General features: G+C 47.1%; 2 protein-coding genes and 1 long non-coding RNA gene across 3 annotated transcripts; 2 read left to right on the plus strand and 1 right to left on the minus strand.

Moving 5' to 3' along the window:
• The first annotated feature begins 4,920 nt into the window (after nt 1-4,920).
• On the plus strand, nt 4,921-5,847 carry LOC135806931 (uncharacterized). Its single transcript, XR_010551352.1, has 4 exons — nt 4,921-5,062; nt 5,148-5,288; nt 5,432-5,507; nt 5,807-5,847. It is a non-coding gene; the product is annotated as an uncharacterized LOC135806931 (long non-coding RNA).
• Nucleotides 5,848-17,760: 11,913 nt separating this feature from the next.
• LOC135822001 (protein sll1483-like) lies at nt 17,761-20,240 on the plus strand. Its single transcript, XM_065334910.1, has 3 exons — nt 17,761-18,200; nt 18,967-19,257; nt 19,563-20,240. The coding sequence occupies exons 1-3, from the start codon at nt 17,832-17,834 to the stop codon at nt 19,791-19,793; spliced, it is 891 nt and encodes a 296-aa protein (XP_065190982.1). The 5' UTR covers nt 17,761-17,831; the 3' UTR covers nt 19,794-20,240.
• Nucleotides 20,241-22,266: 2,026 nt separating this feature from the next.
• On the minus strand, nt 22,267-23,108 carry LOC135806933 (peroxiredoxin-5, mitochondrial-like). Its single transcript, XM_065321082.1, has one exon. The coding sequence runs from the start codon at nt 23,074-23,076 to the stop codon at nt 22,537-22,539; it is 540 nt and encodes a 179-aa protein (XP_065177154.1). The 5' UTR covers nt 23,077-23,108; the 3' UTR covers nt 22,267-22,536.
• Nucleotides 23,109-23,310: the final 202 nt, after the last annotated feature.

A 23,310-nucleotide genomic window follows, 5' to 3' on the forward strand; every position in this document is an offset into this window, starting at 1 on the left:
AATCATGAAACCTCTTCCTCAGCATTTTCCACTCCTATATGTACTGCGTCTCATGGAGTCGACCAGGATGGTGTCTTCTTCTCAACTGTCCACGTTGCGTACGAATTTGCTGATTTTATCTCCATCTGATACATCTCTTATGGTATCATTGATTGATGCCTATTGTTGGCAAACCTATTCACTTGATCATGTGATTCAGAACTTGCACACGTTTGACTCTGATCTTATTTCCATACTGTATCAGTTCACTAAAGTGGTGGTATCATGTAAGGAATCTTTAAGATGAGATATGATTTTGGTGGGCATGCCGCTGATTGGACAAAATACTTTTGGCGGGTTTGATGCTGGTTGGTCAAATGTTTTTGGTGGGCTCAATGCTGAGTGGTCAAATGTTTTTGGTGGGCTTGATGGTGATTGGTTGACCTAGCTGACACATATTTTATCACTTCAACCCGCCTCCGTCTCTGCCTTGTATAAATACGGGTGGTTGTCCTGTAGTCGAGTCATTCGTTCATCGAATACAGTGCTGATGAGTTGTTCTCCCTTCGCTTCCTGGAAGATGGATAACCTATACGAGCGGCGGGTGAGGAAGAATTCCGCTCTTCCTGCTGACCCTCCTCAAGTTGTGCCCTCTTCGAAGGCAGTACCGGCTAAGCGTCGCTATGTGTCACCTGCTCCTACCAAGCTCCACAAAGAGATTGTGGTAGATGGGTTTCAGGAGGACATGCAACTGTCCTACAAGTCATCAGGTAGATCCTTCTACAAGCCTGGTTATAAGATGTACTTCCCTTCAGGAGCTCTACCAGCCTGTGGTAGTACGGCAACAGCTCGCAAAGATGCTCAAGGACAGGTTTACATCGAACTGAATGAGTCCACTGAGTTCATCATTACGAACTTGATCAAGACTTGTCCATCGCTCCGTGACACTCTCCGAAGAGGACGTGTGGAGAAGATCAAGACCAACTTCTACCCATCACGTTCGTCCTACGGTCAATGTCGGGTGTACATCAACGGTGAAAGCAAGCTAGTCCCGACCAGCTGGTTCGAACTGGATGTGGAACAAGATGTTTTCATCTACCCCGGGGCAGTCTCCCTCGACATTGACGAGCAAGCGTTGAAGGTACGTCTTGCTGTTGCTCCAATCGTCTGCATCAACGTGGACCCCAGATGTTTTCATCGTTCTCTGGACGCACACATGACACTTTCTACCACGGAACTGAAACAGCTAACTGAGAGCTTCATATCATTATGCAGTGTCGCCGTCCAACATGACGATCAGCTGGTAGAGACCTTCCAATAAGTCTTTAATGAACTGCATTCTTTATCAGACAGTTGATCATTCATTCTTATCCTATCCTATTTGACTGTATACTACTTCCTGCTGCAATATATCATTATAGTCAAAACTTCTAGAAAACAAGTATGGGTGGTGTTGTGTCGAGTAATACATCCACGGAAGAGTGCTGCCTTGCCTCTTCTGATTCTAGCATCCCCACTGATACTAGTAGGGTATGGGTTGCAGGATGTGAAAAGAATGGAGTTGGAAAAGATGAGCCAGGGTGATTTCATGTGCGCACCATCAAGGAGTGCGTCAATCATGACAAGGTTCCATCGTGAATGTGAAGACTTCGGGACTCGTCATGCCTTTGACATGGACCATTTATTCGTTCCAGATTCACCGTTGTTTCACGAGTCTGCTAAAAAAGTTGCTATCTGCTAAAAAAAGTTGCAATGAAAAAAATAAAAAATAAAAAAAATAAAAAATAAATAAAAAAAAATGAAAAAATCCAAGCGCGTTTTGTACGGTCATACCTCAAAAAGAAGAAGATTAAGTTCCAGTATGAAGCTACCAAGTCCGATTTGAACAAGGTGGCGGGGCTCGAGTCTCTCAAGTGCCGGTGGCAATTCATGTTATTATTATTTTTATTTATTTTACTAGGGTGTTTCCCACAGACCATGTGTTTCGTTACGCTGCACAAGCAGCGCATTACTTTATCCCTTCCACTAATTGTTATCGGCCAATCAGCATACTCTCACCACCTCACATCCAATCAGCAGACCCCACGTCACACTAACGTTACACAAACATGTCTCATATATGCGAAAAAATGGTACTGGATCATAGCAACATCCTCCTGGGTAATGAACAAAATAACGATTAAAACACAACAACCGACAACAACCGACAACAACCAACAACAACCAAAAACAGCCAACAACAGCCAACAACAACCAACAACAACCGACAACAACCGACAACAACCGACAACAACCGACAACAACATCCAACAACCAACAACAACTGACAACAACCAACTACAACCAACAACAACAACAAACAACAACAACAACCAACAACCGCCAACAACAAACAACAACAACCAACAACAACCAACAACAACCAACAACAGCCAACAACAACCAACAACAACCAACAACAACCGACAACAACCGACAACAACATCCAACAACCAAAAACAACCAACAACAGCCAACAACAACCAACAACAACCGACAACAACCGACAACAACCGACAACAACCGACAACAACCGACAGATACATCCAACAACCAACAACAACTGACAACAACCAACTACAACCAACAACAACAAACAACAACAACCAACAACCGACAACAACAAACAACAACAACCAACAACAACCAACAACAACCAACAACAGCCAACAACAACCAACAGAAACCAACAACAACTGACAACAACCGACAACAACCAACAACAACATCCAACAACCAACTACAACTGACAACAACCAACTACAACCAACAACAACAAACAACAACAACCAACAACCGACAACAACAAACAACAACAACCAACAACAGCCAACAACAACCAACAACAACCAACAACAACCGACAACAACCGACAACAACCAACAACAACCAACACCAACCAACACCAACCAACAACAACACCCAACAACCGACAACAACACCCAACAACCGACAACAACACCCAACAACCGACAACAACCGACAACAACAACCAACAACAACCAACAACACCTGACAACAACCGACAACAACCAACAACGCCCAACAAGAACCAACAACAACCAACAATAACCAGCAACAACCAACAACAACCGACAACAACATCCAACAGCCAACAACAACCGACAACAATCAACAATAACAACCAACAACCGACAGCAACAACCAATAACAGCATCAACAACGACGACGATAACGACGACAACAACCGACAACAACATCAACAACAACCAACAACAACCAACAACAACCAACAACAACCGGCAACAACCGACAGCAACAACCAATAACAACATCAACAACGACGACGATAACGACGACAACAACCGACTACAACATCAACAACGACGACGATAACGACGAAAACCACAACAGTGTCCGGTAATGTGTGGTAGAGAATGGCAGTCAGCCAGACGGAGTACAGTTGAACATGTATAATAATAATAATAACACATTTCGCGTAGTTGAGCACTAAATAAAGAAATTCAGTGTTTTTCCCACTTCTGTCTTGTGAGCATCATCAGCAAGGTGTAGTAGATGCTGATACTGATTTGTCCTCGAGTGTCGAGCTGCACAGTTTCTTCCAGTCTGTCTTGTCCTCTGCATGTTGTCGGCACCTGGAAAGGTCTTCCATGGTCTTCATGGGCACACCCAGCTTATTCAACTGAGCGACCAGACTTGTGGCTAGTGTCAACCTTGGCCGCCCACGAGGTGCTTTGTTGTCCTTGTCCAAATAGCCGCTCATGGCTACTTAGGGTGGCGTGTCCGTGTCCATCTGTAGCACATGACTGGTCATTCGTAGTCGCCTACATGCAGCTGTGTCATGTATTACTACAAGAACTCAACCAAGTCCTCAGCAGTCATGGAGTAGCGGCAGGTTAGGCAAGTAGGGCTGGGGGTAGAACTGATCCACTGCTTCATACAGTGGAAGTGAAATTCATGACCGCACTCCAACTTGGATAGAGGACGGTCCAGGGTATCCTGACAAATCACACAAATGGACTCATGACTTATTGCTGACGAGTCTACCTTAGTAGGTACTACATTGGTGTACTGCAGCTCCATGGGGTGTATTGCCTGGTCTTGATGGTGGTCACCGTAATACACCCCGTTGAGGTACCACTGATAGATACCCTCCTCCTCCTGAGAGATGAAAGCAGGTCCATCTTCCCTATGCCGAAGGTTGTATCGGTACCACTCCCGTACACGATTGTTACCTTCCCTGCGTATCACCGCTGGCGCATTCTCCCTGTGGAGCATTCCGTGGTGATACCACCGTAGAATACAGTATGTGGCGTCACAATAACTGACTGCAGGACCGCCGGCTCTAGACGCCGTTGAGGTAGTACTCGATGCTACCCCGTCCTATCCAAGCAGGTTCATTAACGCGATGAAGGCGACCTCCATAGCACCAGGCGGACACTCCCCTACTATCAACAAGAGCTGGTCCGTCCTCCCGATGGAGTCTACCATCGACGTGCCAAATTTCTTGCTGCGCGTTTTGATCTGCCAAGTCCACAACAGTTCTTATTGACGTCCGCCTTTCTATTAGTAAAGGACCCGTGGTGAGAGACCACGACCGGTCGTCCACGTCTACACCGAATGTATCAGCCATATCTATTTACTGAGAATAATGTAACAACTCCTCCACAAACGCTTCTACAACTGACGTCTTCTTCATCCCCAGATAGGCGTTAGCCTTTGGGTAATCCTGAAATAAAGATTATTATTATTATCCTGGTTTTTTTTTCCTCTTGGTGGTTTTGGATAAGAGTTGAAAAGTCCAAAAGGTCAACTGATGACCTTTGCATTACTTGGTATGATTGGATTTTAGCGGATGATGTCGTTATGCAGCTGGAGAGCGAATTCGACAGGAAGAAGGTAAAGGCCTTGCTTTGCGGTTCACACCTTCACTTCAGTATCATTACAGTATGGCTTTCACATGTCACTGCGGTGTGGAACTTACAGGAGTTATACCCCTGTTTCAGCACCTGAGGCGGTGCGTCAAGCGCCGCCTCTTTCTTATAATATATTGTGACAAATGGTAAGTGTGCAGTGCTCCTAGCTCTCTCCCCCAACAAAAGAGCTCTATGACACTGTGCTTTCTGCGGTTTCTTTCGTTTTTACAGTGGAGAAAGGCTGGTGGGAGGCCAGGCCGTGGCCGCACACCTGGCGGGTGCGGCCCATCGAACCCGTTACTGGGAGGGCCGGCAAGTCGGGCTGCTGTTGCAGTCCGACTACCGGGACGCCATGGAGCGTATCCGGACCCTGTAAGTAAGCACTGCTCTGTCTACATGTATACTTATCCCCCTCGTTATAGCGATACTTACTTGTTTCGTATCCTCTTGTCTTACCCTGCTTCCGTATTCGTGACACTAATAGTGTTTGTGTGCGCTCATGCTTGGTTTTACAGATGATGATGATGTATGTATGAAGGTCTGGAGCTAGCTGCCGTCTTCGGGATGTGCCATTTGTTTTCAAAATTATTTGTAAGTACTTGTAACAGGCGTAGTGTAGTAACTGTGTATGCATTGTAGTAACAGTGTGTAGTGTTTTGTGATGGTCCTGAGCGGCCGTAATGTGTTTTGTGATGGTCCTGAGCAGTCGTAATGTGTTGGGCTACTGAAGTACACTGCATGAAGGGGTATGCGTGGGTGCTTCGACATATTCTCGTGCTTCCTAAACCCTAGATACGTGTATAGCACTATAACCTAGATGTGTGTGTGCGTGTGTGCGTGTGTGTGTCCGCGCATGCGTGCGTGTGCGTGCATTGTGTTCTCTTCTACAGACTCATCCAAGTCAATTTAAATAAAAGTGTATTATAGTAAACAGTATTGTGTTTTGTAACAGTGAATATGTGGGGAATGGTGGACATGCCTTAGTGTGACTGGATACCCGCGGGTTGTGACTCTTTGCTGGCCACTCTGGATTCTCCAGTATAAATTCGGTACAGGGCAGAGGGGATTTGTGGTGCGTAGCAACACTGCTTCACTGTGACACCCCTTCAATAATTGTTTTGATGCATGATACTCCGGGCGTAGCCGGTTGATTCTAACTGAATTCCGATCAAAATAGAAATATGCATCTAATGTACCTGTATGGACAGTAGGCATTTCCCTAATCGGCCGGGCGAAAAATTCGCCGAAAACAGTGGTTTTGAAGAAATTACCCATCTTTTCGCCGAATGTTCAAAAATTCGCATGTTGAATTCGCCAAAAACCGATGCTTCAGTGCTTCTACAGGGTGTATGTAAATGTACATGACGTAATGGGAACGGTGACTTCAAGTACTATGTTGAGCCGAATTCTGATCTTGGGGCTCATAATATGGCCGAATTTGAACATTCTCATAACCGATCGAAAAGCCGATTAGGCATGCTCTGCAGGGCAACTTGTCAATCAGTGCACATCTACGATGTGCGAATAAAACGAGTGCATGGCACGTGTACTTGTTTGCTGCACATCTACGAAGTGCGAATCAGGGAGTAGTATAATGACACATGTACTAGTACACCTTGTGTTGTACTGCGTCTTTTCCACACGTAGGGCCACTGAAGGTCACATGCTCCGCGTGCGTATGCGCGCATGCGCAATATGTCACTGCATGCAATGCACATCTACGATGTGCGAATCAGGGAGTAGTACGTATTTTACTACTCCCTGGTACGAATGCACCGAACGTGCACAAGTGCACGTTCGCCACGGAAAAGAACCTTTATGGCACATTTATGGCATGCCAGGGGTCAAAGGTCAAACTCTGGGGGGTCCCGGGGCCAGACCAAGCACGACCGACACAGTGTGCCTTATTTGGCCCAAAGGTCAAAGGTCAAAAAGTGCACCAGAACCTGCCCCGCACTTACTACTCACCAGTGCCGTGTTTCCTTCACCTCGTTTGCTTAGTGTTTCCCCGTCGCACCTTTGCATTACTCTGGTGCTGTTTTTTTCTACATCAGTTATCAACTGGCAATTGTTACCGATTCTAGCAATTTTGCATTATCACCCGCTGCATTTGCACCTCCAGCTTCCTTATGCCACAGTAGTATGGCTAAATGTTGCACATGCGGTCCTTCTGGGACATGCAAATCATGTGTTTGTGTCAAGAACAGTAGAAAATGTACGAACTGTGCGCCAAGGGCGAAGTTGAGGTGCAAGAATCTATCAACCGCAACCTGTGGCATGACTTCCGCCAGCCAGCCAATTGCTCCATCAATTAGCTCCAGTACGCAACGCAACACCGACCCTCCAGCTAGTTGCCCTGAACTGTCAGCCGCAGCAACAGGGACAACGAGAGAGCCCCGGTCGTCTGATGTGGCCAACACCAGTGCTGAATCAAGCGTTCTTATCAGTGGGACATCGCCTGAACAGTCATTCACACTTGCCACGTGATCGTTGCCACGGTTTGAGCCAATCAGAGCGCTCACAGGCAGGGCATGAACCTCTGATCATGCCCTGCCATTCAGGCCCTTGGGCTTGAATGGCACCGTAGGAGAACATGAATGATCACGTGATGGGTATACTCGCACGTGGAAAGACTTACCTGATCGAGGTGGAACAACTCAAGAGAGAAAGAAAAAGCCTGATATCCGGTCAATGTCTGATACATGCTGTGGCATTCAGGCCCTTGACCAATCAGCACGTCCCGAGATCGTGTGGAGGTGAAACTGAACACGCCGGCATGAAGGTATAAAAGGAAGAAACCTCTAGGGGTGGTGGTCGGGGACGTGGAGGATTCAGCTTGTGAGTTTCAGGTTGGTACGCTCGAGGGCTTTGTTGATTCAGGCCCGAGAGCGGCCCAAGGCCGAAGGCCGCGGGCCGCTCGAGGGCCTGAATCAACAAAGCCCGAGAGCGGTACCAACCTGAAACTTCACCTTGCTTGAGATGAAACTTCACCTTGCTTGAGTTGAAACTTCACCTTGCTTGACATGAAACTTCAGAACGAAACTTCAGAACGAAACTTCAGCCGGAGCGCGGAACTTCAGCTTGTGAGTTTCTGCCATTGTTGTGCAACGAGTGCCATAAAGCCTAAGAGAACTTGGGCAGGCAGGCACTCGGTGTTTCTAGTTGATGTATTTCAAGTTCGATTTATGCAGATTAGTGCAGTACAGTGGCTTTGTTTGCGCTGCTAGCATGCTGCGGGTGCGTTGTAGGTGCACTTGCACATGCACGTTCTGCTGAGGAGCGCGTTCTGCTGAGGAGCGCGTTCTGCTGAGGAGCGCGTTCTGGCTTTCACTTGTGCTGTCGTGCGCGCATGCGTGGGTGGCAGTGTGAAACACAATCAGACATGGATGTCAGGGCAGTATCGTTGATTCCGGCCCTCGAGCGGCCCGCGGCCTTCGGCCTTGGGCCGCTCTCGGGCCTGAATCAACGATACTGCCCTGACATCCATGTCTGATTCTATACTTCTCATCATAATATTATAGACCTCCCTCGGAGTCCCGGGCTAGCTGCTGAGAATGCAACCCACATCACGCGACGTTTGAAATCGTGGTCATGTGGCAGGCTTGAGGACATCCTGGACGAAGCTAGATGTATTCAAGCACACCTACCCGCTGGGAAGCGTCGCCAGAAACTGCCTGATACAGTGGATGATGCAACCTTCAGTCGACGAGTATTCGCATTTCGCAGGGAAGATTCACTCTGTAGCGAGGATGGTAGGTGATGACTCACCTGGCTCAGTGCTCGGGATGGAGGACTCGGCCGGTGGTGACAAGACTGTGCGTGAGGTACTGCATGACAAGCACCCGTCTCCCTCACCGGCGGTTCCTGGCTCATTGGTGGCGCCGACCGACTCACAGCGGGTGAACCCAATACTCTTCGAGCGCATCACGCCAAGCCTCATCAAGTTTGTTAGCAGGTCCATGAAGGGCGCCGCTGGTCCGTCCGGACTAGACTCGGAGGCCTGGACCAGGATACTAACGTGCTTCGGCCCAGCTTCCAACCAGGGAGTAGTACTACTCCCTGCTTCCAACCGACTTTGCACTGCATTGGCGGATTCGGCACGCGTAATGTGTACTGCGAATATCGAGCCGAGTTTCATGGAGGCATTCACTGCCGCCCGCCTGATCCCCCTTGATAAATCCCCAGGCGTTAGACCCATAGCTGTTGGGGAGGTGTTTGGGAGGATTATAGGGCGAGCGATAATGAAGGTTATCGAAAGCGACGTCAGAGCTGCGACTGCCCCGCGCCAACTTTGCGTTGGCATGCCAGCTGCTTGCGAGGCTGCCGTTCAGGCAATGGCAGGTTTTTTTAGTCTTCCTGGAACCGAAGCCGTGCTGCTAATAGATGCATCTAATGCATTCAATTCTCTAAATAGGAATGCTGCCCTGCACAATGTTCCCGCTCTCTGTCCTGCTTTAGGTCAGGTTTTTAAGAACACGTATGGCACGCCATGCCGCCTCTTCGTAGCGGGTGTGGGCGAAATTCTTTCCCGTGAGGGGACCTGCCAGGGTGACCCCCTTGCGATGGCCATTTACGCTGTTGCTGTTATGCCTCTCATAAACAAACTTTCACACGAATGTCCAAACACCACCCAGCTGTGGTACGCTGATGACGATTCCGCTGCTGGCACCCTTCAAGCCACATCCCTTTACTGGTCTAAGTTATTGCAGCTGGGACCCGACTATGGGTACCACCCCAATCCGAAGAAGACAGTTCTTCTCGTGAAGCCATCTCTCGAGCACGCAGCGCAGGAATTATTCGCTGGGACTGGGGTGAGAATTGTTACGGATGGTTGCATTTATCTTCGTGGCGCCCTTGGGTCTGAGAGATTCCTGCACACATTTGTATCGGGTAAGATTGATAAGTGGGTTCGCCAAGTCGAGCATCTTTCCGAACTCGCCACTACTCAGCCACATGCTGCGTATACTGTGGTTGTGCGCAGCATTATTTCGCGCTGGCGTTATTGCCTTCGGGCCGTAAATTGCTCTCCCGACCTATTTTAGATTGGATGATACGTGAAACGTGTTTTATATTGTGCGCAACCACTTCAGATTCTTCTCGTATTTCGCAATGAGCCTCGTCTGTAATTTGTTGTCATTAGCAGCAATAAGTGAACTAAATCGAAGATAGTCATGGGCAGAAAAGGAATGAGCGAGCCACACAGTACAAACGTTTGAACTCACACTGTATAGTACAAAGTGTATCGGAGGACCGGGCGATATCATCCTTCAAGAATACTCTCTCTATTGTTAATGAGTGATACGCCTTGGCTCTGTGTACGCGCTTCTGCATGGCACTTGGACAAACGCCACTTTCCCGACACTGTTTAAGAAAAGAAATATTCAATGAAATGCAACGACAAACATGGCGTTTCCGCAGGGCGTTATTCAGAGTATCTATCTGTTCTCTAGAGTATCTCCACTTAAAATATACAAATAATCTACGTGGAGATAAAAGTTTAATAATAGCTATGAAAAGTATGAATGCCGCAGACATCACCACGCAACATGACAATTAATATTTGTTCAAGGTTTGGTTTTGTGTGTTTCCAAAATCGATTTTCACGCTCCGATCATCAGTGGAAATACGGAACTAAAGAGATCAAGGGAAAAACAAAGGTTAAAAATCCAAAGAAGTGTGACACATGACGGGTAACTTGTGGTAAGTATTACAAAAAGTGAGAACTAAAATAAAGAGTAAGTGTGACAAACGGGCATGAACAGTGCAGAAACAACTCATGAACACGGGGTGCCAACTCACGAAAATAACCTAAGTGCTAAAACATGTTCTTTTTGCTTACACAAATCGGGCTTATGCGTACGAATACAAACAGCTTCAAGTTCAAGGACTTTCAACTGCTGGACATAACGGGCACGACACAGTACAGAGAAGTGGGAATCATCTCTTTAGTTCCGTATTTCCACTGATGATCGGAGCGTGAAAATCGATTTTGGAAACACACAAAACCAAACCTTGAACAAATTGTCATGTTGCGTGGTGATGTCTGCGGCATTCATACTTTTCATAGCTATTATTAAACTTTTATCTCCACGTAGATTATTTGTATATTTTTCTTTTTTCTTCTTCTTTTTTTTCCCGCACACACATCACACCACATACTCATGATCTCTTTAGTTCCGTATTTCCACCGATGATCGGAGCGTGAAAATCGATTTTGGAAACACACAAAACCAAACCTTGAACAAATTGTCATGTTGCGTGGTGATGTCTGCGGCATTCATACTTTTCATAGCTATTATTAAACTTTTATCTCCACGTAGATTATTTGTATATTTTTCTTTTTTCTTCTTCTTTTTTTTCCCGCACACACATCACACCACATACTCCGGCATGCACTGGCTGATGGTAACCACCCAGGAGAATGAAAGAAAAGTCAGGAAGAGACTGAGAAAGAGAAGAAAGACGTGTGTGACCATAATCGTCGGGAATCGAACCCGCAACCTATCGATTGGAAAATCGCTGCACATACCACTGTACCATATGGGGCACGCATAAACACACACCACCACACCACCATTGGACGCCCATCGCCAGAGGCGATGATAGCGATGCTACAGCAGAAGCCATAGCAACTTGTGCTGGGATTGCACCACACACACACACACACACACACACACACACACACACGCGCGCGCGTTATGTTCAGCAGTTGAAAGTCCTTGAGGCAGTTTGTATACATGTACGTATTCATAAGCCTGTTTTGTGTAAGCAGAAAGAGCACGTTGTTGCACTGAGGTTGTATTCGTACGTTGACACTTCGTTCAGTGCCTTCTCACCTTTGGTTACGTAATCTTGTTACCTTTTTGCGTTTCCCGTGGTTTTATTGCACTTGTATCATGATGTTATTTCTAACACCGTTCTATTACAGTATTTAACTTCAGTTTCTTTGGTTGTATCCTTTAGTTCAGTATTTTTCCCACTGATGATAGGAACGAGAAAATCGATTCTGGGTTTCAATAATATTATTATTGTTATAAAAATACGCATACATGTCGAACAAGTAACGTACGTGTAGTTGCGTGATGTCTGCGGCCTTCATCCTATTCATAGCTATATTAAAACACGTACATGTATTTGTAGAAAGGAAAAGGACATACCGTATTATCTCTAATATAAGCACAGTCTCCAATAATAGCACGTCTCCGATAATAGAACACCTTGGAGCGGCATTCAAAAAATAAAGTGCTCAGTCTCCATTATAAAATACGGCAGAAAAGTGCAGACGAAGGAGCAGATACTCTGCAGAACCAGCTGCGAAGTGCGGAGAGGGCTGCTGGCGCCTATTTACGGCTCCATTGGGTTCACAAAATACGGCAGAATACGAGCAGAATGGGGCAGAATGCCGGCAGAATACGAGCAGAATGTCGAGCAGAAAACGCTACTTTTCCGAGCATTATCCGCCAGGGCCTAATCGTGTTTGACTCGTATTGTTCGTGCCTGTATAAGGTCAACCTGGTGAAGAATCTGGTGGATAGAACGCGGCGAATCTGTTCCCCCTCTCGACTCAAGGATGAGCTAGGTTTTCTGAAATCTGTGTTTCTCAAAAATGGTTACCCGGAGGAACTGCTAAACAAGCTACTAAAATCAGCATCAAAACCAAAGGTCGTCATCATAGGTCCAAATCGTTGCCCAGTCTACCTTTCCTTACCTTGGAAAGGAGAGGCATCACAGACATTGTGCCGCACAATCAAAACGCTAGTTACACAAACATACTTTGCGGCGCACTTCATCCCTGTGTTCACTACGATACGTGCATTCACGGTGAGGAAGGATGTCCTACCATCCCACCTATTGAGCCACTTGGTCTACCAATTTGAGTGCCGGAATTGTGATAGCCGGTACGTTGGTAGGACCCTTCAACACCTGAGCGCACGTATCAAGCAGCATGTACCACTTCACATGCTGCCGGACGCAGCAAAAGCGAAGCGCCCGAAGCGGGGAAGACCACGCAAGAACCCGCTCCCTCTACCACCGACACAACCAGAGCAAGTCGAACACACGGTGCAGAGGAAGAGTGGTGGATCACTAAGCCAACCGAATGTGCCTTCTCCACCGTTGCCCTTGCCGCCACCGGAGCCACCACCAGTGCCGTTGGTGGCTGGGGTTGGGGAGGAGTCGGCAACAACGACAGTACCGCCAATCACAGAAATTGATCCCATTTCTTTGACACAGTATCCGGCTGTGCGGACACCGCAGCACCCTCCGGCGCTTGATCCGTGGGTCCAGAGACCACGGAGGTCGACCGCCAATTATTCAACCGAAATATATGCTAGGAATGGCCAAGGCCCACGCGGAGCATCGAAGGAGACCGGAAGCCGGGGGCAAAACGGAACACAATCTCGGGACGTAGATGAGGTAAGGACAGTGGCACGGGACAGACGTAGGAAGGAGAACATGGATGGTATCAGACGACTGACTGGTGGTGAATATGAGTTGGGTGATGATGCGGCGGATGACGAGGATACAGATGACGACGAGGCGGATGACGGCGAGGATACAGATGACGACGAGGCGGGTGATGACGAGGCGGCGGATGACGACGAAGCGGATGACGACGAGGCGGCTGGTGGTGATGGTGATAAAACGGACGAGGAGGAGTCAGGTGGCAGGGAAGGTGATGGAGCTGATGAGGGTGAAATTCGTAAGAAGTCAGCTGTGTACTTGCATTTGTTATCTCGTCCCGATTGTTTGGGTGTTTATGATGATTCCCACTTCTCTGTACTGTGTCGTGCCCGTTATGTCCAGCAGTTGAAGGTCCTTGAAGCTGTTTGTATTCGTACGCATAAGCCCGATTTGTGTAAGCAAAAAGAACATGTTTTAGCACTTAGGTTATTTTCGTGAGTTGGCACCCCGTGTTCATGAGTTGTTTCTGCACTGTTCATGCCCGTTTGTCACACTTACTCTTTATTTTAGTTCTCACTTTTTGTAATACTTACCACAAGTTACCCGTCATGTGTCACACTTCTTTGGATTTTTAACCTTTGTTTTTCCCTTGATCTCTTTAGTTCCGTATTTCCACTGATGATCGGAGCGTGAAAATCGATTTTGGAAACACACAAAACCAAACCTTCAACAAATTGTCATGTTGCGTGGTGATGTCTGCGGCATTCATACTTTTCATAGCTATTAAAAAAGAAAAAAATGTGAAAAGACCAAAAATAGGGATTCACTGGCCAGAAAAGTCACTTCAAATAGCTGTATGGTGTAGACCAGGCTGAATAGTGACGGTCAATTCTTCAGCCTTGCAAGCTGTTGCATGGTGCAATCCCAGCACAAGTTGCTATGGCTTCTGCCGTAGCATTGCTATCATCGCCTCCGGCGATGGGCGTCAAAAGGTCAAAGGTGTGTTTATGTGTGTGTATGTGTGCCATCTAGCTCGGTTGGTGGGTGCACTGACACCAGACAGTGCCAGTGGTTTGGGTCTGTTGCCAGCAGGCTCAGCAGCTTGAAGGTGTATTTGTACCAGGAAAATAACACTTAGTTGTGTCGGTTTCAGGGTCCATATACATGACGTGTACTGCATATTCGAAGTACATGTACATGCCTGTTGACAATGAGCTACTTCTTCTCGCAAGACTAACTCTTGCGAATCAATGACAATGGTGCTAATGAAGCCTATACATGTACATGTTATTACAAATATTATGTCACATCCACTCTGATTTAGTCACACATAGCCATTGGCGGACTATGCTCGGCCAATCGTCAAATTATGCTTTTGATTATGCCACAATTATGCCAACAAATCTGCTGAATTATGCTGAATTATCCTCGGTTCCACTATGTATTCACGTTGTACATAGAGGATTGAGAAACCACGCATACACACACGGCCATGCCCTAAGCATAATTTGTGTCTAAACCGAAAGATTATGCCGACCTTACACGTTGGAATCCGTGTATTATGCCAGAGCATAATTTTTTTGACGAAATCCCAAGATTATGCCAAATATTATGCCAGCATAATCCGCCAAGGGCTATGAAGAGGAGTCGTAACTGGGGTATTTAAAAAAAAAACATCTGCAGACTTTCTGACAAAGCTGTATTATGCCCCTAAGCATAATTTTTGTCTAAACCGAAAGATTATGCCGACCTTACACGTTGGAATCCGTACATTATGCCGGAGCATAATTTTTTGACGAAATCCCAAGATTATGCCAAATATTATGCCAGCATAATCCGCCAAGGGCTAGTCACACACACACACACACACACACACACACACACACACACACACACACACACACACACACACACACACACACACACACACACACACACACACACACACACACACACACACACACACACACACACACACACACACACACACACACACACACACACACACACACACACACACACACACACACACACACACACACACACACACACACACACACACACACACACACACACACACACACACACACACACACACACACACACACACACACACACACACACACACACACACACACACACACACACACACACACACACACACACACACACACACACACACACACACACACACACACACACACACACACACACACACACACACACACACACACACACACACACACACACACACACACACACACACACACACACACACACACACACACACACACACACACACACACACACACACACACACACACACACACACACACACACACACACACACACACACACACACACACACACACACACACACACACACACACACACACACACACACACACACACACACACACACACACACTCACACACACACACACACACACACACACACACACCTCAGACCTGCCCATCGCGGAAGCGATGATAGCGAACAGCTATGTTAGACATAGCAACTTGTGCTGGGATTACACCATTCAACAGCTTGCAAGGCTGATGAATTGACCGCCACTATTTTTAGCCTGGTATCCACCACACAGCTGATTGAAGTGACTTTTTCTGGCCAGTGAATCCCTATTTTTCATTTTTCCATTTTTTTCTTTTTTCTATTTTTCTTTCACACACACACACACACACACACACACACACACACACACACACACACACACACACACACACACACACACACACCTCAGACCTCAGACCTCAGACATGCCCATCGCGGAAGCGATGATAGCGAACAGCTATGTTAGACATAGCAACTTGTGCTGGGATTACACCATTCAACAGCTTGCAAGGCACACACACGCACACACACACACACACACACACACACACACACACACACACACACACACACACACACACACACACACACACCTGGTCCTGGTATACACTGCCATGTAGGTCACGTGTTTCTCGTTGAGCGAGACGGAGACGAGAGGAGACATGAGCGTTGGTGACGGGATAAGTCGTTTCGCCTTTTGAAACGCCTCTGGCAATTCTGACATTGCAATTGGAACTTGTCCCTTTCATCAGCAGTTGGGCGCCTGGTGGATCGGTTGCAGTTGTGGATAGCAAAGCCCCGGATCGACTTACAGCAGCGTTCACAAATGGGACAGTGAGCGGTACACACACACACACACACACACACTGTGAAAATCATCACCTTTACTTGGGCCGCCTAGGAATGTACATGTAGTTGAATCCCAGGACGGATACCTTGATGCCGTCCATCATTTTTCTTCACCTTGTCCTCACGGCGAATATTATTACATGTATTATTATTATTGTCCTCACTGACTTTAATGAGGTGTGGCAAGCCCATACTACTAGTACAATGCATTAAAGTGGGATGATTTCCAAGTGCAGCACCAAGGAGGCCTGTATTAATTAAAAGTGTAAGCATTTCCTATTTTGTCGACATGCATGAGCACGATCATGTACATGTACATATGCCGTGGTACATGGTATGCAGTCTGCAGCTACATTGTGTACATGCACATCACTGTCATGCAGCTCTGTACAGTGTACTACTACTACTAGCTGCAGTCGACATTGGAATGACGGCGGGGCTGGCACAATGTCCGTGAGATCGGCCATCAATGGCAGATGGGTACAGTTCAGTTGACGCTGTTGAGTGTTGTCTTTTCCTGACTCTTACCTTTCACCATGGCTGACACTGTGACAGGTGCCCAGGCGCATGACTGACCAGTCGACACTGTCCGTGCTCCAGATCGTGACCTTTCCAGATTGTGGCGCACGTCTAATGAACATCCAAGTGCCATTACTGGCACTAGCAACACGATTCGCACAGTGAAGACACACGTACAGCGTATTGTTCGGTATCCTAGAAACTAGGAGAAAATCAGGTGATCCTCCCCCAATGGTGGTACTAGTGGTGTGTCGGTGTCTGCCTGCACCTGTTTCGCCCAAACTTCTCAGTACACTTACAATCATTCTTTGCAATGGAATATACAGCGACGTAGTCAACACCGTGATCGCTCGTTTGTTTTGCACTGGGGAGCAAACGAGATCTCACGCGATTCCTGCGCATCTGCTGATGCCAGCATAGAAGATGTTGTGACTAGTGTTTATTATGACCTTATCAGATGCAGATGCTTCGATCGACACACCGGCCCATATCAGGAACTTAACCTTACTTACATCTCAGCGAGGTCATCGCAGATAAAAGCCTGGTTTACATCATTGCCTAGTACATGTACGATTAGCAACCGTTGACATTCGTCATCAGCATGTTTTGACCTAGTCCGTAATTGCCCGTTTTTGTTGTGTCGAAGTCACGTCTTCTCGACAATGCTACCTCCACGTGACGACGGCGGAAGGCTACAAAAGCGACGACTTCCCAGCGAAGAACTTCATTACCTGGCACAGCTCAGAGTAGCAACGAACTTGAAAACCTGCAGTTTTCCTAGCACCTTGTCGATCATGATTCGTGCGGTGATTTTCGCCTGCCTCCTGGCCTTCGCCAGCGCACAGGAACTGGACATTCCGAAACTGGCCGTGAAGCTCGGTGCTACGGACCTTGTTGAATTTGTCGTCAAGGCTAACCTAACATCTGCCCTGTCCGGTCCAGGCCCTTTCACCGTGTTTGGGCCAACAAACGAGGCGTTCTCACGTCTACCACCGCCGATCGTTGAACTGCTGACGCACAACGTAACGTTGCTGCGTGATGTGCTAATGTACCACGTTGTCTCCGGTCGCGTCTACTCATCACAGCTGTCCAACGACTTGCTGGCCCAGTCTCTGCTCCCGGAGGAGAAGATCAGAATCAATATCTACAAGAACACGAAGACGGTAAGGCGAGCGAGAAACCTGATACCTGATCATTAGTGGGATGACCGCATTGTGGAAACGGTCCCTCTTCACACTGTTTGGCAACACCCCCCCCCCCCCCTCACCTCCCCTCGTCTGACTTCCTTCATTCACCCTATGACACAGGCGCCAAGCTTGGATCATAGTCGTTGCCTGCAATCAGACTCGAAGTGTGAAATCGACTGTAAACGCCCCCCCCCCCCCCTTGTACACGCACTATGCGAAGAAGGTAGTGTGACTGCATAATGATAGGCAAAAGAAGTTAGTACGACATGAACTGCTCACATGCACCTTGGGGATGACTGTGATGAACTTCTTGAAGCATCAACTTTGCTTATAACGACACTCGGCAGGGCATCAGAAAAGTGTCCTTATTCGCGAAGTGTCCTTATACCCGAAGTCTCATTATACGTATTACAGTTGAATGGGACTTTGCTCTGGGCATGGAAATTCTGTCGTTATTTGCGAATTGTCGTTATATCCGCAGTCGTTATTAGCGAAGTTGACTGTATGTGTGTGTGCGTGTGGGATGTCTGCAAAAATGTACTGTAACATTACAGCATTGGGTACTACAAAGTCTACAATGTATTATGAGTAATATGTTGTACAGGTATTCATGATGCTAGCAAGAGTATAATAATAATAATAATAATAATAATAATAAGGGGTTATGTACTCTTGATACTAGTGTAGTACTAGATGCTTGTCTCTATCCGTGACCTGTTTGATATGCGGTTCCATTGTGTAGGTGGTTACCGCCGAGGGATCTCCGGTCGTCCTCACGGATCAGAACGCTACCAACGGCGTCATCCACGTCATCGACCGCGTCATGCTGCCTCCGCTTGGCGACATCCCCACCATCGTCACACGTGACCACCGATTCAGTACCCTGCTGAAGGCTGTATCCGTTGCTGGTCTGGTGCCCACACTGTCCGGTGCAGGACCATTCACCGTCTTTGCCCCCACCGACGAGGCATTCGCCAAGATCCCACCAAAGACCCTGGAAGGTCTTCTGGCTGACAAGGCCAAGCTCACTAAGGTAAGATACTTTTTTTCTCAGTAGTGGGCATGCATCCGTCAATCTTTAGCAAGACAACACTTGAATGGCATGCAGTGGAGTTCGAGACATGCATATGTACATGCAGGTGATCAGCATGATGAGCTGATAACAAAGCACAGCCGCACATGTACTCATACAACAATTACAGTAGGCAGTGGCTGTCATCCTAAGTTCATGAGAGGATAATAAGAATTCATGGGCGCAGGATCAGCTCAATATGGAATTAGTTCACTGACCATGCCTCTGCTGTGATCTGTAATCTTTGTATCTGCACCGCAATACAGGTCTTGACATACCACGTGATCTCTGCCGCTGTCTGGGCCGCCGGACTCTACGATGGAGAGGAGGCGAAGACAGTGGAGGGCAGTTCACTCAAGTTCCACATTGAGGAACACGAGGTGGCCATTAGCTTTGGTACGGAAGGACATTCGCGTGTCATTGAGCCCAACGTCGCCGCTACCAATGGTGTCATCCATGCCATTGACACTGTGCTTCTCCCACCTGATCTGTTCTAAGCCAGACTTGGTTTATTATTATGCCGACTCCACGTTATACGATCCGCACTACTAGTGTCTCTCAATCATATTTTTTAAGAAATTTCCTATTTACCCTTGCCAACATTGAACAACAACCAAATAATTCAACAGTCTGATACCCTGTTAGGCTACGAACTCTGCCGCACACTTCAGCAGGTGGTGATTATTGATTGGTTTGGTTCAGCTCTGGCTTGATTTCATTGCTATTTCTAGTACAGGAAATATAAAACAAAAATACAATGTAGTGATACTAGTACAGCAGACGGCTGTTAGCTTAGTAAGCCTCTTATACGGGCAATCACAGAACATGATTTCACTGGCCTGACGCAACAACTACAAAGCAAAACAAAACGAAAAATTTAAATAAAAAGAAAATGAAACTTTACAATCTGCACACAATGACAACTCCATTTTTAAGATAGTCTCTGTTGATCAGGCTGTTGACGGCTGTTAGCTGCACTTGGATCGCGGCAACTTAGTTTTCTGCACGTGAACCATGCACAATCAATTCCACGATGGCGTGACGCCAATAAGGACGATTGCTAAGTGTGATAGAACTGGTACTAGCCAGAAACAGCTAGATGGAAATTAACCGGGGAAGCAAGATGCAATGGATCATGAAAAACAAGCGGGGGAAATAACGTTACCAGGGGTGATCGAGATAGTTAAATGTGCGAGATTACGGTATGTTATTAAATTCATGAGTACAAAAGCAAAAGTGTGCAACTTGTAACTTGATCTGCAATGGACTCACACAACAAAGTTATATTGGTATGGATCACTTCGGTGAAAATAATTAAAATACATACTTTGAAGTATGTTGTGCGTGTAAGTTAGGCCTTCCACCCCTGCCATGCACAACACAGTATTTGTTCACCGGGTAATGGGTGCATGGGTTTACAAAAGTCAGTTGCTCTGCCTCGACTTCCATTTTATCTAGTTACAGTTGTAGGCAGTTGTTCATAACTCGTATCATGTGTCCTTCTGCATTAACATTTTTAGGGTAATTATTGGCGAGAATGCTATCTACAGAACAGTACTGCTGCACTGTTCTTACCAGTACAGTGTATTGGCGAGAATGTCGCGCATGTGTGGATCATAGGTGAAAGGCAGCAGTTCAGTGAAACTGACAGTGAGTGGTTCGAAATGGTGGTGGCACTGGTGTTCATGGCTGTAGCTGTAGGTGGTGACCACATTCATCATACCAGTATTCAGGTTGTGTGCATGTGCTGAACTACAGTACAGAGTCAGTGCTGCAGGGGTGAATCCAGGGGCCCGGTTGGAAACCATTATGCATGTACATGTACAGTCATATACATCATTGTATCAGGCTACAATCAGCTACCGTAAAACTGGGATGTGAACTGGCGCTGTGCACAGTGTGCAGCCCTAGACCTGCGCTGTGCACAGTGTGCAGCCCTAGACCTGCGCTGTGCACAGTGTGTAGCCCTAGACCTGCGCTGTGCACAGTGTGCAGCCCTAGACCTGCGCTGTGCACAGTGTGCAGCCCTAGACCTGCGCTGTGCACAGTGTGTAGCCCTAGACCTGCGCTGTGCACAGTGTGCAGCCCTAGACCTGCGCTGTGCACAGTGTGTAGCCCTAGACCTGCGAACACTGGGATGTGAACTGGTGCAGGATGGTGTAAACTTGACTCTTGAGATCAGGTTGCAGATGGAAAAAAAAGTCTGAGGAAAAAATTGACTGTCACCACCAGGACTTGAGCCAGTGACCCTCGCTTATGACCAGCGATGCTTTACCACTAATCTATGGCGTAATTAACTAGTGACTACTACTTCTTCTTCTTTTTGTAACCCATCACAGACCGATTCACCGCAGTGAAGGCATTGAGAGCCAGGCCAAGAGGATTGCCGTAAGGGACAAGATTTAGTGATACAACGGACCAAGATTTCCACGAACGATTATTTGTTGGAATACCAATTCAACGAATGAATGGCTGATCTACTACTGAATGATCTACTATTCTTCACACAATCTATCAGCAGGGGCAACGTCGGAAGGTAATTTAGTGTGGTACGGTCAGCCATCTGAAGTACAATTTACTCGTGGGGGGGGGGGGGGAGTGGCTGAGCAGAAAAATTTGGAAAATTAGAACCCAATTCAGTGCATTTTATTGATTCACAGGGTACTTGGGTCAAATAGTGGTACGGTCAATACCGTATACGCGTAGTGACCGTACCGTGTGCGACGCCCCTGATCAGTGATGCACTTCGAAGCATCAGTTTGTGCTGCACACGGCCAGCAGTGTCTTTACTCTCCGAAATACCATAGGTCTCCTCAGACGCAGCTCAGTTCATATCAAGTTGGATTAGCCCAATAGCAGGGCTACATTGTACCCATGACTTTCGCCTGATCTCAGAATATGCAATGACACCCATGCCCGGGATCTAGGACAACGCTAGCACGCACACACCATACAGGCCGGACTTGCATGTCAGTAAATCCAAAGCCTTTCGGATATTGCAACTACTTCGAAGTACAAAATCACCAAATGCCATGGTGGCCGCCATTGTGAATTCACGGCCTAGATCCGCAGCTTACTAACAGCCACTTGTACATCATGATATTCCATGGTTCCACTCGAATAGATCACTCGTGCGCGTGCAGGATCTAGGACTGTGGGATCAATAAAAAATTTAAAAAAAAATTTTATTATAACGCATTTCGTTTGAAAATTTAATTTGAATTTGAACTACTCAAGTAGTTACAATTGACTGAGAATAGTATTGGAAAGGCTACAAGTGAGGCCAGTACCGTCAGGTTCCACGTTGATAGTCTTCACCACGCCGTCCTCGATGACCATTGAGTACCTCTTCGATCTGATGCCCCCCAGGAATGGAGTTGCGTCGAAGTCCATTTCCATGGCTTTGGTCAGTTCGCCTGTGGTGTCGGCCAGCATTCGGACTTTGCCAGCAGCACCATGAGCTTCGCCCCACGCGGCCATGACGAAAGCATCGTTGACTGACACACAGGCGATGACTTCTACACCCTTGGCGTTGTACTTCTCGATATCAGTCACATACCCTGGCAGGTGAGTTTTGCTACATCCTGGGGTGAAAGCTCCGGGTACTGCAAAAAGGACTCCCTTTTTGCCTTTGAACAAATCAGCAATGTTAACTGTGCCCTTTGGAGAGCCCTCATGAAGGGAGACCGAGGGAAGCTTGTCACCGACTTGGATTGGCATTCTGGAAGCAGTTGAAACACTGAAACGGCGAGCCTGAATGAAGCCAAACCTTGCCAACATTGTATTCAATTATTTTGTCTGTGTGTGTCAAGATTTTGAAAACACTTTTAAGTTTTAGTTCTGTAGATCTGTTGTCGCTGCTGACATAGCTCGCTAGCCGGACCACTGGCACTGCTGTTCTTGTGCAACAATGCCAATGCAATGGAGTGTGCGCACTGGTACGAGCACTACCCCAGCGCACTAGCGCACTGTACTACTAGTACTACTACATGTGCTAGTATTGCACTGTCACCA

This window comes from Sycon ciliatum, chromosome 1, assembly GCF_964019385.1.
Source record: "Sycon ciliatum chromosome 1, ocSycCili1.1, whole genome shotgun sequence".
NCBI classification, from domain to species: domain Eukaryota; kingdom Metazoa; phylum Porifera; class Calcarea; order Leucosolenida; family Sycettidae; genus Sycon; species Sycon ciliatum.